The 14,036-nt window shown below is 49.2% G+C and overlaps 3 protein-coding genes across 9 annotated transcripts; 1 reads left to right on the top strand and 2 right to left on the bottom strand.

Annotated features, from left to right (window-relative positions):
- Window positions 1-177: 177 nt before the first annotated feature.
- Window positions 178-4,867, top strand: jmjd7 (jumonji domain containing 7). Its single transcript, XM_088308670.1, has 9 exons — window positions 178-364; window positions 823-976; window positions 1,061-1,199; window positions 1,516-1,630; window positions 1,707-1,763; window positions 1,856-1,951; window positions 3,150-3,226; window positions 3,310-3,469; window positions 4,201-4,867. The coding sequence occupies exons 1-9, from the start codon at window positions 316-318 to the stop codon at window positions 4,287-4,289; spliced, it is 936 nt and encodes a 311-aa protein (XP_088164796.1). The 5' UTR covers window positions 178-315; the 3' UTR covers window positions 4,290-4,867.
- Window positions 4,868-4,991: 124 nt separating this feature from the next.
- Window positions 4,992-7,767, bottom strand: fbxo34 (F-box protein 34). Of its 3 annotated transcripts, none has more exons than XM_088308594.1 (3): window positions 7,578-7,767; window positions 6,687-6,802; window positions 4,992-6,612 (listed from the first exon to the last, which is right to left on the bottom strand). In XM_088308594.1, the coding sequence occupies exon 3, from the start codon at window positions 6,603-6,605 to the stop codon at window positions 5,301-5,303; it is 1,305 nt and encodes a 434-aa protein (XP_088164720.1). In that variant the 5' UTR covers window positions 6,606-6,612; window positions 6,687-6,802; window positions 7,578-7,767; the 3' UTR covers window positions 4,992-5,300. The 3 variants fall into 3 exon arrangements, with proteins under 3 accessions (XP_088164720.1, XP_088164740.1, XP_088164731.1); XM_088308614.1 differs by lacking the exon at window positions 7,578-7,767 and adding an exon at window positions 7,471-7,506; XM_088308605.1 differs by lacking the exon at window positions 7,578-7,767 and adding an exon at window positions 6,916-7,464.
- Window positions 7,768-8,890: 1,123 nt separating this feature from the next.
- lgals3b (lectin, galactoside binding soluble 3b) lies at window positions 8,891-12,626 on the bottom strand. Of its 5 annotated transcripts, none has more exons than XM_088308645.1 (8): window positions 12,498-12,626; window positions 11,773-11,812; window positions 11,450-11,549; window positions 11,317-11,388; window positions 10,850-11,265; window positions 10,678-10,766; window positions 9,188-9,356; window positions 8,891-9,100 (listed from the first exon to the last, which is right to left on the bottom strand). In XM_088308645.1, the coding sequence occupies exons 2-8, from the start codon at window positions 11,776-11,778 to the stop codon at window positions 8,951-8,953; spliced, it is 1,002 nt and encodes a 333-aa protein (XP_088164771.1). In that variant the 5' UTR covers window positions 11,779-11,812; window positions 12,498-12,626; the 3' UTR covers window positions 8,891-8,950. The 5 variants fall into 5 exon arrangements, with proteins under 5 accessions (XP_088164771.1, XP_088164761.1, XP_088164787.1 ...); XM_088308635.1 differs by having other exon boundaries at window positions 10,850-11,202; window positions 11,251-11,388; window positions 12,498-12,624; XM_088308661.1 differs by having other exon boundaries at window positions 10,850-11,153; window positions 11,268-11,388; window positions 12,498-12,624.
- Between the last annotated feature and the right edge of the window lie 1,410 nt (window positions 12,627-14,036).

The raw sequence follows: 14,036 nt of genomic DNA, 5'->3' as shown, positions 1-14,036 counted from the left end.
CATTCAGGATTTGCTCCGTAAAATCATTAACATCTCAATGCAATTAATACATTTTCAAATGAAAAGATTCACTTCATTACAATAATATTTATATATGAAAAAGTTTGGTGACGTAAGTGCTTATTTGATTTGCAGTTCAGCCTCCGGCCACCAGTAGGAGATAGAGGGGCATATCAGAAGAAGTAGGCCAACGAAGACGCAGTGCGCAGGCGCAGAGTCTGTAACCAAAGCACCTCGGACCAATAAAATGTGATTTTTTAATTCAATTATCTACCTTCAATTCAATTATCACCACCCGAGCGATAAATAAACGTCATGGACGCCGTGAAGGAACGACTGGCTCATTTTGCGCTCGAGGCTCACGGTACTTCAGTAAATATTTAAACTGTTGCTATTAATATCACACTACTACTTACAGGCACTATCAATAGCATTATAGCATAATAACATTATTCCAACTCTTAGATACTAATGCTACTACTACTACCTCTTCTGCTACTTCTGCTACTTGTACTAATACTACCTGTATGTCTACAATATTAACTTATGTACTGTTGCTATGTTAGTTTTACTACAAAATCTACTCCCATTACTATGTCTATCTACATTACTATTGTTTCTAGTGCACTATTAATAATATATTACTAGGACTATAGCTACACTCTCATGTACTAATTTTTACTTGCATGACTGCTAACTACTTATCGTATTAAGTACAGTACTACCACCACTTGGCCCACTTAGTCTTACTCCTAGTATTTCTACTTGTATTGGTTTTACCAATACTACTGCTTTTAATGTAGTGCAATTGTAACGTTTCAGATTTGTATTTGAGCCAATCTGTGCCTTATGTGGACGGCCCTCCCGAGCCGCTTCACTTCTACCGCCAATGGATTGCTCCCAACAAGCCGTGCATCATACGAAACGCCTTCGATCATTGGCCGGCTCTGTCCAGGTGGACACCCGCGTACCTCAGGTAGGAAGTTTGGCCGCCCGCCACCCGCCGACAGCACCTGAGTACACCTGGCCCGAGCGAGGGCTTCCTTCTTCCTGTCTGCAGGAAGAAAGTGGGCTCCAAGGTCATCAGCGTGGCGGTGACTCCCAACGGTTACGCAGACGCCGTCAAAGACGATCGATTTGTGATGCCCGAGGAACGACGTATGAGCTTTTCCTCCGTGCTTGACATCATCCAAGGGAAGGTAAGAAGAGAAACACTTTGAGCTTGCTCAACATGAGAGTCAAAAGAGTCAACATGAGAGACTATAGTCAACTGCAGGAGTGGTTTCCAAATTTTTGACGTCTGGGAGGAAAAAACACCGCTATATATTTTTTTTTAAAGAAACAATTTTTACATAAAAAAACAGGCAATGGTGCAAGTTAAAAAAAAATTTAGGGGAAAAAATATAATATTGCATGTCACGATCTTAAAAGAAATTAAGTTGTACTTGTGGCTCAACTGAACAGGAGAGCCGACAGAGATGATTCCAAAATGTGACGTGTGCGTGTGTCTATAAGGTGAAGCAGCGCGGCGTGTTCTACATTCAGAAGCAGTGCTCCAACCTACTGGAGGAACTTCCCGAGCTGACGGACGACGTGGACGCGCACGTTGTCTGGATGAGCACGGCACTGGGTGAGCAAGCGCGCTCGGTAGCGCCACCTTGCTGTTTGATGCATGCCTGTGGATTATTCTTTTGTCATTTGTTCAGGAAAGTCTCCCGATGCCGTCAACTTCTGGCTTGGTGAGGCCAATGCCGTCACTTCCTGTAAGATCTGCTCGCCGCGTCGTCTGATTTCTTGCTGAGCTAAAAACAAAAAAAAAATGAACAAACTTCTCCACTTCCGCTTCTCATTTCAGTACACAAAGATCCTTACGAGAATGTTTACTGCGTCATTTCTGGACAGAAGGACTTCATCTTGCTGCCACCCACAGACAGACCCTTCATCCCATATGGTAACCATAGCAACCGTGGTACCAACCTTTGCGCAAACCACAGCAACCTTACTAACAGTTGTTCCGCTCATCATAGTAACAGTCCTAAACAGTATCGTAACAGTTAGGGCTGCACGACATTGGAAACAAACGGACATTGCGATTTTTGGGGAGGCTGCGATGTACATTGCGATATTGAAAGTAGAAAATTCCCACCAGATGACTCAAATAGCTCGATTTGGGAAGACTTTGCTTTGTTTATTATACAGCTCTGGGATGGCCACTTGAGAGAAATGATAAATTAGCAGTGGGGGTGAGCAACGGTCCTTGCGGTAACCATGGTGACAAATAACATCCCCTTGGGCAGCCTGACGGGAAAGCCCGCATCCCAGTGAAGGGCAAAATTTTGCGACCTTGAGCATAGCCTGACGAGAATACAACATACCTTGGCCAACGTTTGATACGGGCTTTACTGTTGTGACGTCTCACACGGTTACCATTAGCCCTGCGATTGCGATGTGCGCATGCGCAATCGTCACATCGTATGATGTGCGATGTTTCTTTTTTTTTTTTTTTTTAGAACACGGAAACTTTTGGTTTGTTTCATCAAAGCAGCACGCTACACTATGCTCTGCATTGTAGCGACTACACAGATAGTCTTGCTCACGCCCCCTGCTAGTCCACCTGCTCTTTTATTTATTTTTTGTTTAAAATATCTTTTATATTTTGCTGCTGTTTACATTGAAGTGGGAAATACAACGTTAAATATCTGAATTATTGCATGAATCCAATGGTGTCATGGTGAGTTCACCAAATTCTTCCCAAACTGAGCTAGTTAAGTCATCTGGTGAAAAATGTTCTAGTTTCAATATCGCAATGTACATTGCAACCTCCCCAAAAATCGCAATGTCAGTTTTTCCCAATATCGTTCGCCCCTAGTTCACCATAGCAACATAGCGTACGGTTCCAATAGTAAAAGCTCCCATGGTCTCTGTCGTACAATTACAACAACGCTAGTAACCATGGTCACATCCCTTACGGTAACCGTAGTAACCGCCCTGATGGAACAGTAAGCTACCTTGTGGTTTGGGTAGTAACATACTGTATGGTAACCATAGTAACATCCGGTACAGTCTAACAACCATGAGATAGTAACATGCCAACGTATACTTACGATGCCAGCCAGACACTGGTAACCATGGCAACCGTGCACCGCCAGGCGTCTACCAGCCTGCTGTTTACCGGCAGAAGGACGACGGTGACTTTGAGGTGGTGGACCAGAGCGAGGACGAGAAGGTGGGTTCGGGCGAGGGTGGTGCATCACTCTCGCATCCTCTCTGACACCGCGGCCCGCTCGCCTCCTCGCTGCCGCCCGCCAGGTGCCGTGGATCCCCGTGGACCCGCTGGATCCGGACCTGGAGCGCTACCCCCTGTACGGGCGAGCGCGGCCGTTACGCTGTAGCGTGAAGGCGGGAGAGATGCTCTACCTGCCGTCCTTGTGGTTCCACCACGTAAGACAGTCGCACGGCTGCATTGCAGGTACGATGCAAAAATCAATCAATTAATCAATCCACACACCAGGAATTTGCCCGTGGTAGTTGCAGTCACTTTAGTTCAACAGATGTTACCAGTTTAATTTGTGCTGTCCAAGCTTGTACGGTAACGCGCCCTCCATTAGTCAAATCTGTGAAGTGAACTTTGGCACGTTTTTTAGAGCATTTGCCACACTTGAAGTTTTTTTTTTGTTTTTTTAAGCACACTTTCAAAACGATACAAACAAATTCATACAGTACCAAAATCACCCCTCCGTCACAGGTTCCAGCTTCACACTCCCACAATTTGAAAGATTTTTTCATTATTTTCCTGCTTAGTTTGGTTGTAACTTCAGTGTCGACCACTAGATGGCGGCACACTTTCTGTGAAGCGGTTTGAAAACGACAGCGCTTTTCTTCTGAAGGTTATTGAACGTTAAATTTTCTTCAGTCCTGATTTTGAACACAAAAGGCATTGAACGCACGTACGCGAGAGTTGCTGTCAGCCACCGCTCCCGTCCGGGCACTCACACACCCGCCACCCCACCAGGCGCCGCCTCTTAAAGCTACATTTTGAACCCACACATACAACGCTTACGAGCATTTTCAATACATTTTATGCTTGGAATTTTGTGTGTTGACGATGTTGTTGAAAAAGTCTGTTTTATTAAGTTGAAGTGTTATTAAAATGCTTTGAAAGTTTTTTTTTGGGGGGGGGGTTGCATTTCTTTCTTTCAGTGAACTTCTGGTACGACATGGACTTTGACATCAAGTACAATTACTTCACGCTTCTGGACGAAATAACATCCGTCGCTTGCCAACACTGAGCTGATCGCCGGGCTGCGGTGCACTGCACAGCCACACGAGGGCGCCACAGGAGTATTTTCTTTTTTTTTTTTTTTCTGTCGCGGTTCATCTCCCGGTACGTTCTTATGTTTCAGGAATGGTTCCTTGGAGCCGTTCATAATCCGAACGCCGACTAAACATAACTCCGATCAAAATGTTTCTTTTTTTTTTTATTAATCAAGAAGCCACTCAGAGCATGGCCGCATGCAATCAGTCGCGCCCAAGGCGTGCACAGCAGGAGCAGCACAATCTCCTTTAAATTGAAGGGAAAAGTCGCAAAAAGCCCGCAACCCTTTTCTGGATCATCACATGACAAGTGTCAAAAAGTGGTTAATTCATAGCAGTCCAATTGGCAGATTGATGGAGCGCGACAATCCGATTTGGCGCTTTCCTCGATTTTTTTAATTTAATGAGCATGTTCATTGAACAAATTAAAAATCATCTTGATATTGTATTACCGACACTTTTTGTTATGGAGAAGATGCTTTCATTCATTTAAGATGAATCAGACTGTACACTTTAAAACATCCTTTGTTTCTAAAATAAAGAAATGATGGACGTGATGCAACGTCATTATCGAAAAAGGCAGGCAAGAGGAACGGTTCGGTTGGTTTGTTGGACAAACCAAACGAGACCCAAGAAGGCCCAGCAAGTGAAGAAAAGCTCATTATTAAAACATAGTCTTACTTTTTAAATCTGTCTTTTTATTTTTATTGTAGCATCGCCAATGCAACCACTTGGCTATCTTAAAATTCACATTTATGTACACGTAAACACAAACACCTCACCTCCCGGGGAAAAAAAAAAAAAAATGTTCACCGAAGCTGCGACATTGTGGAAACGAATCCTGTCCAAGACTCTTTCCTCAGCCAACAAACGCGATGCGACAGGTCATCGGCGTCGAGGACGCGCCACCAGCGAGTTGGAGGAAAAGAAGAAGGAGAAGAAGGAAAAAAAAAAAAAAAAGGATCTAAAAAGCGTGGCCATGCAGATCAGTCCTCGGAGCTCACGTGGCAGACCGGGACGCCAACGCTGTGAAAGGTGGGCACCCAGCGGTTGTCATGGAGACCCACGTTACAGCCGGGGGCATCCCTGCGCAGGCGGTGGCAGCACAGCCAGAACCCGGGCCCGTAGGGCAGCGCCTGGCAGTACGGCTTGCGGTGCCAGCGGCACAACGACACGTCGCCGCGGTCGTAGCGCCACTTGCACCTCTTGCAGGGGTCGTCGCGGTAACGGGGGTCCGATACCCACAGGGAGTCGGCCGGTCGGACGCCGTAGTTCTCGATGATCAACTTGAAGTAGCGGCACGTGCACTTGAGGGCCGCCAGCGTGCGGGTGGGCAGCAGCACGAACACGCCCACTAGCACTTCCGGCGGCAGCGCGGCCAGAGTGGCCGGCGGCTCCAGGAGCTGGCACAACCGCCGCCTTATCGCCACAAAGTCATCGGACGCCCTCGTCCGCTCCGCCGCACACTCGTCCGATCGGATGCGACGAGACGGCGGCAAAGGGCCGGATAGGAACAACAAGCCGGGGGGGGGCTCGGAGGGCGGCGTCTTCAGAGCCGCGGCGCCGTCCGAAGGGGGCGAGCGGGAGCGTCCCATCACGTCACCGTCCAGAGTGTCGGGTGATGGCGGAGGAGACCAAGCTTGCCCTGCCCAGCTCTTTGGCCTTGTGGCCACGCCCCCCTCGTTGCAACGCTGCAGGCACTCGAGCTTGGCGACCACATCCGACACGCGTACGCTTTCCGGGTTCTCCGGGAGGGGCGACGTTCTGGCGATGGCGAGCTTGGCGTGGCGTGCGCTGCTGCGCCGCTCCTCCAGGAACGCCACAATCACGCCCACTGACACATTCCGCTCCACCCCCTCCGCTGAAACCTGGGTGGGGGGGCCGGAGGGCAGCCCGTTTCCAGGCAGGGTACCCGGGTCCCTCCGCAGGTGTTTGTTACCTGCAGATCTCCTTCGTCGTTTGGCGTCGCTATTTTCCCGCCGGCTTCCCTTCACCTTCCCAACCCGCGTCGAGGGGGCGTGGCTTACACACAGCGAGCCCGGGCCGGGAGCGAAAAGGGCGATCTTCTCGCGGACGTGTCCCGGCTTGATGACGGCGCACACGTCCAGCAGGGTGGTAGGATCATCTTTGGCCGGACAAATTGGAAGTGGCGGGGGGGCGCTCCGCGTCCTCAGCCCGTTGCCGGCGATGACGCTGAGGGGGCGTCGCCTGCCACCGTTCATGGACCGGGGCGGCGCATGGAACCCCGATACACCCACGCACAGCTCAGAGCGCAGCTGCTTGATGTGCATGGCGGCCCTGGAGACAGGAAGTGGGTGTCAGCATGACAAGGTTGCCATGTTTGACGGCGATGGCCAAGAGGCGGGCTTTACCTCCAGATGGCGCCTTGATTGGCTTCTGGTGAAAGGAGGTGCGGCCTGCTATGACTGACGGGTCATCACATATCGCGCCAGGTGAGCACGACCAGGGCTTGTCCGCGTGAGATCACCTGCAGGGTCAAAGTTCAAGAGGGATACCATTTGGCATCAGCAGAAAGTGCTGTGATTATTATTGGATGTCAACATCACATTTTGCGGACGTGAGCGCAGAGTAAAGTCCAACCATCAATGATCTGAGATTCTTCCCTCAGCCGTCTTCAGGCAATAGGCGAGCACACTCTAAACTGGTTGACAGTCAATCGCAAGGCACACACAAAGAACGCGAATTCACGCGCACAACCAGAGCGTCCAATCCACTGAGCATGAATGTTTTGGGAATGTGGGAAAATTCAGGCAAGTACGTGAAGAACATGCGAAACTCGAGCCACACGGGAAGGCAGGCACCTCTGAGCTGTGAGGCGGACGTGCTAACCAGTCGAGAGTAAAGCCCACAAAAAAAAAAAAATGTAAAAAAAAAAAAAAATCAACAAGCACTCGCTCTCATGGCAAACTTTTCTCTCTTGCATCCAACCCCAGATGTCCTTCTTTCATTTACTCCTCCCTTCCATCTTTTTCCCCCTTTCAAACATGAAGTCAAGAAACAAAAAAAAACGCGCAATAATAACTCGGTCGCCATTTGTACAGGTTTGCGAACGATCCAGACAATTTTCGAAGCATCGAAAACAGGAGAGGTGCACGAGTGCCAAACGGCCACAGAGATCCCGAAATCTTCACACACCTGCCCGGCTGCCCGGCAGGCAGGCAGGTGGAGTCGATCAATGTGCGCAATGTCTGTTAGCATTGCAAGCTAACAGGCGCAAGGGGCCAAAAGACAGCACGACTCACCTGGTCCCGATTAGTGCTTGATTGGCCGCCGACGGGCGGCAACGAGCCTTCGGTGTCCTCGCGCGTCCCCCAAAAGCGTGCACAAGCGTACGCGCACACGAACGCGCACGCGAACGCGAACGCGACCAATGAATGCTTGACGTCGTTTTTCGCGTTGGCTTCCCCGTACAACTGGAGCAGCGGCGTTGTGACGTCATCGGACGGGCAAAGATCGTCTGTAGTCAAGACGATAGCACGCGCCTGCGCTCAAGAGATTGTTGCGCTTCTTTTATATATATATATATCTATATATATATATATATATATATATATATATATATATATATATATATATGTGTGTGTGTATGTGTATGAGTGTGCGAGTTATTATTTATGCGCCTTGTGTATTAGACATTTTTTTTAGTTTCTGTTTTTTAAAGTATATTTTACAGAAGTGTGTTGGTGCCACACCAGCAAAAAAGGCAACTTATGTTAAAATCGTGAAACAGATTATGTAAAAAAATTTGATAGTTATACATATTATTCCTAAAAAATTGTATTAAAGTATCAAAAGAAATGAGTGTTCAAGAACGGCTGAAGTGGCGCATCTAGAAAACGTAGCGAAATGACACAATTATTGCCAAACTACACATCAAGACAACACTCCCAAACGCCATTTTGTACAAATGGCACGTTCAACAGATACTGACAAAAGTCCCCGAGGGCCGCTTTGCTGCAAGTTTTGCTGTTGTCCAAATGATGGGCAAGCTTTGAAGGATCATTTATTCGAATCAGGTGTGTTGCAGCAGGAAAACTCGAGGACCTGAGTTTTGCACTCATGTTCTCCACACTTGGAAAGCATTTGGCTTTCTACTTTTCTTCAACCTCAACATGCAAATGAGTCTCAAGTCCTAAAAACAATTTTGTTGGACTTCTCACCTTGTTTGATTTTGATAAAGCAACCTCAATTTTGCCGTAGATCCACAAAGGAATTTAGTTCCTCTTCAAACGTTTTGACATAAAGTCTCCAAATTGCTACATTTAGACATACGAAGTCTGTTTCAAGCGATACAAAAGGCCACGGTTTGTCTGCGTTTTCATTCCCTTCAACTTTTGAAGAGCTTTGTAAGCGGCACACAGCTCAAGGGACAAGCTGTCAAAATGAGGAGTGTTGCAGTGACCCGTTTGTCTTTCCTTGCCTCATCCTTTTTCTTTTTATGTCGACCTTTTTCCCTTCTTCCCTCGCCTCTCTCATTTGTGTCGTCCCTCCGTTCCTTCCTTGTGCCCTTCTCGAGTTTTATTCAAGACAAGCAAAAACTAACAAAGAAGCATCATGGGCTCCAAGTTGACTTTATTTTTCAGACTCAATGAGGCCTGCGTTTAGAGGTCAGAGGTCACGCGATGCTGACGTGCGAAAGCGACACGTCGCTGTAGATGTCCAAGCGTCGGATCTGACTTGGGTTTCCGCCGCGGTGCTTGAAGTCCAACAGGTGCGAGCCTTGAACGGACACCTCAAACGCGTCCGATTTGCACTCAATCCGCAACTGAAACAAACGAGCGCACGCACAAAAACACAAATTGGACTGTGTCAACACACGGTCACGTGCACACAAACACACGCGTGTGTTCACCTCGAAGGGTTGGCCGGGCGCAAAGGGGAAGCGCGACAGGTTCCTCTCCTCGTTGCCCCACCTGCCGCCGATTTTGCTGTTCCGCACGATCACCTTCCTGCCGTTCTCGTTGAAGCGAGGGTTGAAGTGGAACACCAGATCGCTGTCGGTGGACAGGTCCACCGTCACCCTGAATGCACCACGCACCCACGTTAGCATTTTGCGGCATTAGCGTTAGCGCCAGCGTCATCGTCACCGACGGCGTTATCGATCGTCATCTGCATCGTTTTGGTTTTCATGAGGATGGTCGTTATTTCGGTTGTCATCAAACTCTTTATCATCACTCTCATCTTTCGCATCCGTCATCGCGTCATCGCCGTCACGTTATCGTGTCATAATAATCGGCATCGTCATTATTATCGTCATGAGCATCCTCCTTATCATCGCGTCAATATCGTGTTTGCGGTCGTCATTTTTGTCATTATCCGATCGGAAACAATGTGAATATTATTCTCATCCTTTTCAAAATCGTCTGGACGATGACGGACGTTTTTTGTGATCATTTTCGTCATTCGATTGTCGTCATGTTTCTTTGTTGTCATGATCATTTTGATCATCTTCATGATCATTTATAATTCTCCTCATCTTCAGCGTCCCCGTCGTCGTCGTCATGCTTTTTTCTCATCATCGTTCGTTATCGTGATCATCATCGTTTTGCTTTTGAATGTCATTGGCCTGGACGAGTCGTCAACGAATGTGCCGCGTCCGTCCGTCTACGCGATTGGCTTGTGGACTCCCTGACCGACAGAACCCCGTCGGCTCATATGAACAACGACATCTCCCGAAAACCCGGCGACCCGCAAGGCTGCGTCCTCAGCCCCTTGCTGTTCGCTCTGATGACTCGGGACAGTCGCCCCACGTCCACTCCCCGAAGTACACCGACATCACGACTCTTGCAGGCCTTATCCAAGATGACAACCAACTGGTCTCCAGGGACGAGGTCTGACGCAAGCTAAATAATCCGATCGTCTGTGTTGACAAGACAAGGAAATCTCGGCCCAGTCTCACCCAAGTCCTTATCAGAGAGCTGCAGTGGTAAGCGTCACTTCCTGGGATCGCCATCGGACTGACCGGGTCCCAGTTGAAGTACCGGCTTCCATCCTGACCTACTTCGACAGAGGAACCATCAAGAACCTAACGACCGACTGGATCGCAGGCCGGTTTGGTGCCGGCAAGGCCTCAGATTGGAATTCCCCGCAAACATCGGTAAGGACACTGGAAGTAATCGTCTGGACGCCGCTCCCCTCCATCTGCGACTTTGTTCACAAGCGCTGCCTGACCCGAGCTCAACGCACCGCCCCCCCCCCCCCCCCCCCCGGCCCCCCCCCGACCCGCCACGGACTCTTTTTTTCACGCAGTCTCTAAGACGCCATCCTTATCGTTAATGTCGTCGTCATTATCGTCTTTCCCGCGATCGTTGTTGATGATGTCATCATTCTCATCATACTGACTTGTTCGCATTGGCTTTGATCTTTCCTTTGATGTGAATAACGCTTCCTCTTCTCAGTCCGTTGGAAATCTTTTGGCTGTACGGGACCGTCTTTAACACAAACATGAATCATTTGTTGATATCGCATAGCAAGATTCTTTTCTTCATGTTCACATGAGCATTTGCGGCGGTACCAGAGAAGTGTTTGCTGCTGTTCCGGGCGATGGAGCGGGCCAGTCCCCAGAGCCTTTTGAGGGGGATGGCCACTGACCTCCTCCTCCTCCTCCTGCACCTCCTGCAGGTTGCTGTCCAGGCCACTGACTTCCTCCTCCTGCTCCTCCTGCACCTCCTGCAGGTTGCTGTCCAGGCCACTGACCTCCTCCTCCTCCTCCTCCTGCACCTCCTGCAGGTTGCTGTCCAGGCCACTGACCTCCTCCTCCTCCTCCTCCTCCTGCACCTCCTGCAGGTTGCTGTCCAGGCCACTGACCTCCTCCTCCTGCTCCTCCTCCTGCACCTCCTGCAGGTTGCTGTCCAGGCCACTGACCTCCTCCTCCTCCTCCTGCACCTCCTGCAGGTTGCTGTCCAGGCCACTGACCTCCTCCTCCTCCTCCTCCTGCACCTCCTGCAGGTTGCTGTCCAGGCCACTGACCTCCTCCTGCACCTCCTCCTCCACCTCCTGCAGGTTGCTGCCCAGGCCACTGAGCTCCACCCCAGGAGGGGTTGGTGGGCCCACCTGGTGAGAGCATGAAACTGCTTAACACTCATCATGACAGTCAAATTCCTCCAAGACTTACCAGGCCACTGAGACTGGTTGGGCTGTTGCGGCCAAGCCCCGCTTGCCGCTGATTGGCTACCAGCCCCTGAGGAGGCGGAATCATCAAGTGCGTCAGAGAGCTGCCAGACAAACGATAACAACAAAAAGTCAACACAGCAAACGCCTTCACCAGGTGTTCCTTGTTGCAGCAAATCGCAAAGAGGGCGGGGCGAGTCCACAGAAATAATGCCCATGAACACACGCACGCACACACACGCACACACCCACGTCTTTACACGCGCGCGCTCGTGCATGCGCACACAAACACGTTCCTACACACCAGGAAGAAAAGACGACACTTACATTCATCTTCTTCTTCTGTGGTGAAGCAAACGAGTGCCAACTTGAAGAAGAATACAGACAGGTTTGAGTGGCTCACAAAAACGTGCGTCATCGCTCGGTCTCACACTTGCACACGTGCGCACGTACACGCTCCTCTCATGGTCAGTTCATTAGGAACAACACCTGAATCGCAACTCAACTTTTACGATTGATAGCAGTTCCTAATATTTTGTCCGGAAGCTGGTCAAAATATTAGCAAAAGCAGTCACTGGTATCCATAATGGAGGGCATCCCGCTAACACACGCTCACGCGCTTCTCATGGTCACTTCATTAGGTACGCCACATTGTTTACTGTCGACACTTGTTCCTAATATTTTGCCCGCAAGGTTGCGGAAACATGAGGAACAGCTGCAAATAGGAAACATAATGGATGTCATTTCATCTGCCTCCCACACACGTCTGACAGACACGTCATTAGAAGTCAAAACAAAGGGCAGAGCCCCCCTTTATTTTTTTGACCTTACCACCTTCCGAAGAGAAAATATTCGGAACGGCTGTCAGTGCAATTCGGTGACGGCATGGTGTCCCTAATGAAACGTCCTGCGACACAACTCATGGGAAATGATGACTAAGAAACGTTGAACGTTCAACTTGCTTATTTCATCTTTTCCCCGCAAACGTCATTAGTTGGTGGCAAGAGCAGATAATAAAGTTCAATCATTCAAAGTGAAAAAGTTCGCCTTACCTGACGGACGTGTGCAGCGGCGCTGAGTTTGTGCGCAAACTTGAGCGTGTGCGCGAGCCTCGCCCTGTTTGCAAATTCAGGCCACACCCTCAGATGAATTCTTGCTGTGGGCTGTTGCCATGGCGGCAAAGAAGCGACACGCCCGCGCAAAACACACACATACGCACACACAATAGCGACAACACCAACAGCACACATCAAACACGAATGTGTGCAAAAAGTCATCATTGGCGAGGAAATATTCCCTCCCTGCGCGCAAAGTGGGTGAAAACAGCTCGATTGACAGACGGTCAGTGAAAGCCAAAAGGTAAGCAGAGCTGCAGTCTTATTAGAATTAGAAATCCCTTTATTGTCATTGTACTCAAGTGTGCAACGAGATTAGAGGGCTCCCCTCTCCAGTGCAATACAACAATTTACCCGGTTGGATTCAACAGCAGATGGGCGGGGCTTCGCAAGCACTTGTCTGGCCAATCCAATTGCTAACTTCGGAGCCCGCCCCTTAAAAGGCACCTCGAGCGGATCGACGCCACGCTTCAGCCTGGGCGTTTGCACGGTGGTCATGAGTCGGAATGAACCCGAGCGGAAGCGCAAGATCTTTTTCTTCAGGTGGCCTGAACCACTTCTCCTGTACAGGGTCGCGGGGGGGTGCTGGAGCCTATCCCAGCTGACTACTACACCCCGAACTGGTCGCCCGCCAGTCGCGGGGCCGACATAGACACCGTCAGTGAGTGGGAACCGAACCCACGTTGCACGCACACAACTCAAGCGGATGTACCACTACCACATCAGTGACTCTATTTGTGTTCAATCAACCTAATTTAACACCCAGACGTTTAGTCAAATGGGCTTTAGACGTGCGTATAAAAAGTTGTCATCTCAGTATCTTTCATCTGGTAAATCACGTTACGTCACATCAGCGGAAAGAAAAGCGAGCGCTTCCAGTCCGACCCTTCACAATAAAGCGTCATCACTCAGGCCATCAGAAAAAGGGATCGAAGAACCACACTGTTTAAATAATCAAAGCTTTATCGCTGTTCACAGGAAACGGTAAAAAATAACCAATTAAAAAGCAACAATGTGATTGTGCAAGAAAACAACTTGGGAGACATCATCAAAAGGCTGTTTTAAGCCTGCTGTCACAAGTCATCGCGTGCTTTAACAGAAATAAAAAAAATCACTTGAGTCGCGTGCAGATGACGTCATCTTCTCGACTGGGGCGCCGAGGTCCAGATGTTTACGTCCGGTTGGCCTGACGTGAACAATCTGGTTACGTGAATGTGTTTAGGGGGTATTTGCCACCAAGAGTTGTTCAGATGACTTGACAACTCGACTTTTGGGTGTTGAGAGCGTGGCATCGACTTGTCGCCCATCGCGTGTGTTGAGTGTTGAGCTTGAGGAGGAGGCAGAGAGTCTTGCAGCAACAATTTATTTGTAAAGCGCGTGTCAAAACAGCTGCAGCTGTAACAAAGGTCTTAACAGAGTATCACATAAAATAGCCACCATTTAATAAAGGCAGTGAAAGCAGTCATTTAAAATACT

This window comes from Idiotropiscis lumnitzeri, chromosome 1 (assembly GCF_059441095.1).
Source record: "Idiotropiscis lumnitzeri isolate Australia: NSW breed Sydney's pygmy pipehorse chromosome 1, RoL_Ilum_1.0, whole genome shotgun sequence".
Taxonomy (NCBI): domain Eukaryota; kingdom Metazoa; phylum Chordata; class Actinopteri; order Syngnathiformes; family Syngnathidae; genus Idiotropiscis; species Idiotropiscis lumnitzeri.
This window is presented reverse-complemented; position numbering and strand designations above follow the sequence as displayed.

Bases quoted from the DNA above. Each gene is read 5' to 3' on its own strand.
- jmjd7 (XM_088308670.1), top strand. From the start codon at position 316: ATGGACGCCGTGAAGGAACGACTGGCTCATTTTGCGCTCGAGGCTCAC. The intron at 1,631-1,706 runs GTGAGCAAGCGC...TCATTTGTTCAG, and splicing joins CTGGATGAGCACGGCACTGG to GAAAGTCTCCCGATGCCGTC. The intron at 1,952-3,149 runs GTAACCATAGCA...GTGCACCGCCAG, and splicing joins CAGACCCTTCATCCCATATG to GCGTCTACCAGCCTGCTGTT.
- fbxo34 (XM_088308594.1), bottom strand. From the start codon at position 6,605: ATGCACATCAAGCAGCTGCGCTCTGAGCTGTGCGTGGGTGTATCGGGG.
- lgals3b (XM_088308627.1), bottom strand. The intron at 11,389-11,449 runs GTAAGTCTTGGA...TGCTCTCACCAG, and splicing joins CAACCAGTCTCAGTGGCCTG to GTGGGCCCACCAACCCCTCC. The intron at 9,357-10,677 runs GTCAGTATGATG...TGGTGCATTCAG, and splicing joins ATCAAAGCCAATGCGAACAA to GGTGACGGTGGACCTGTCCA.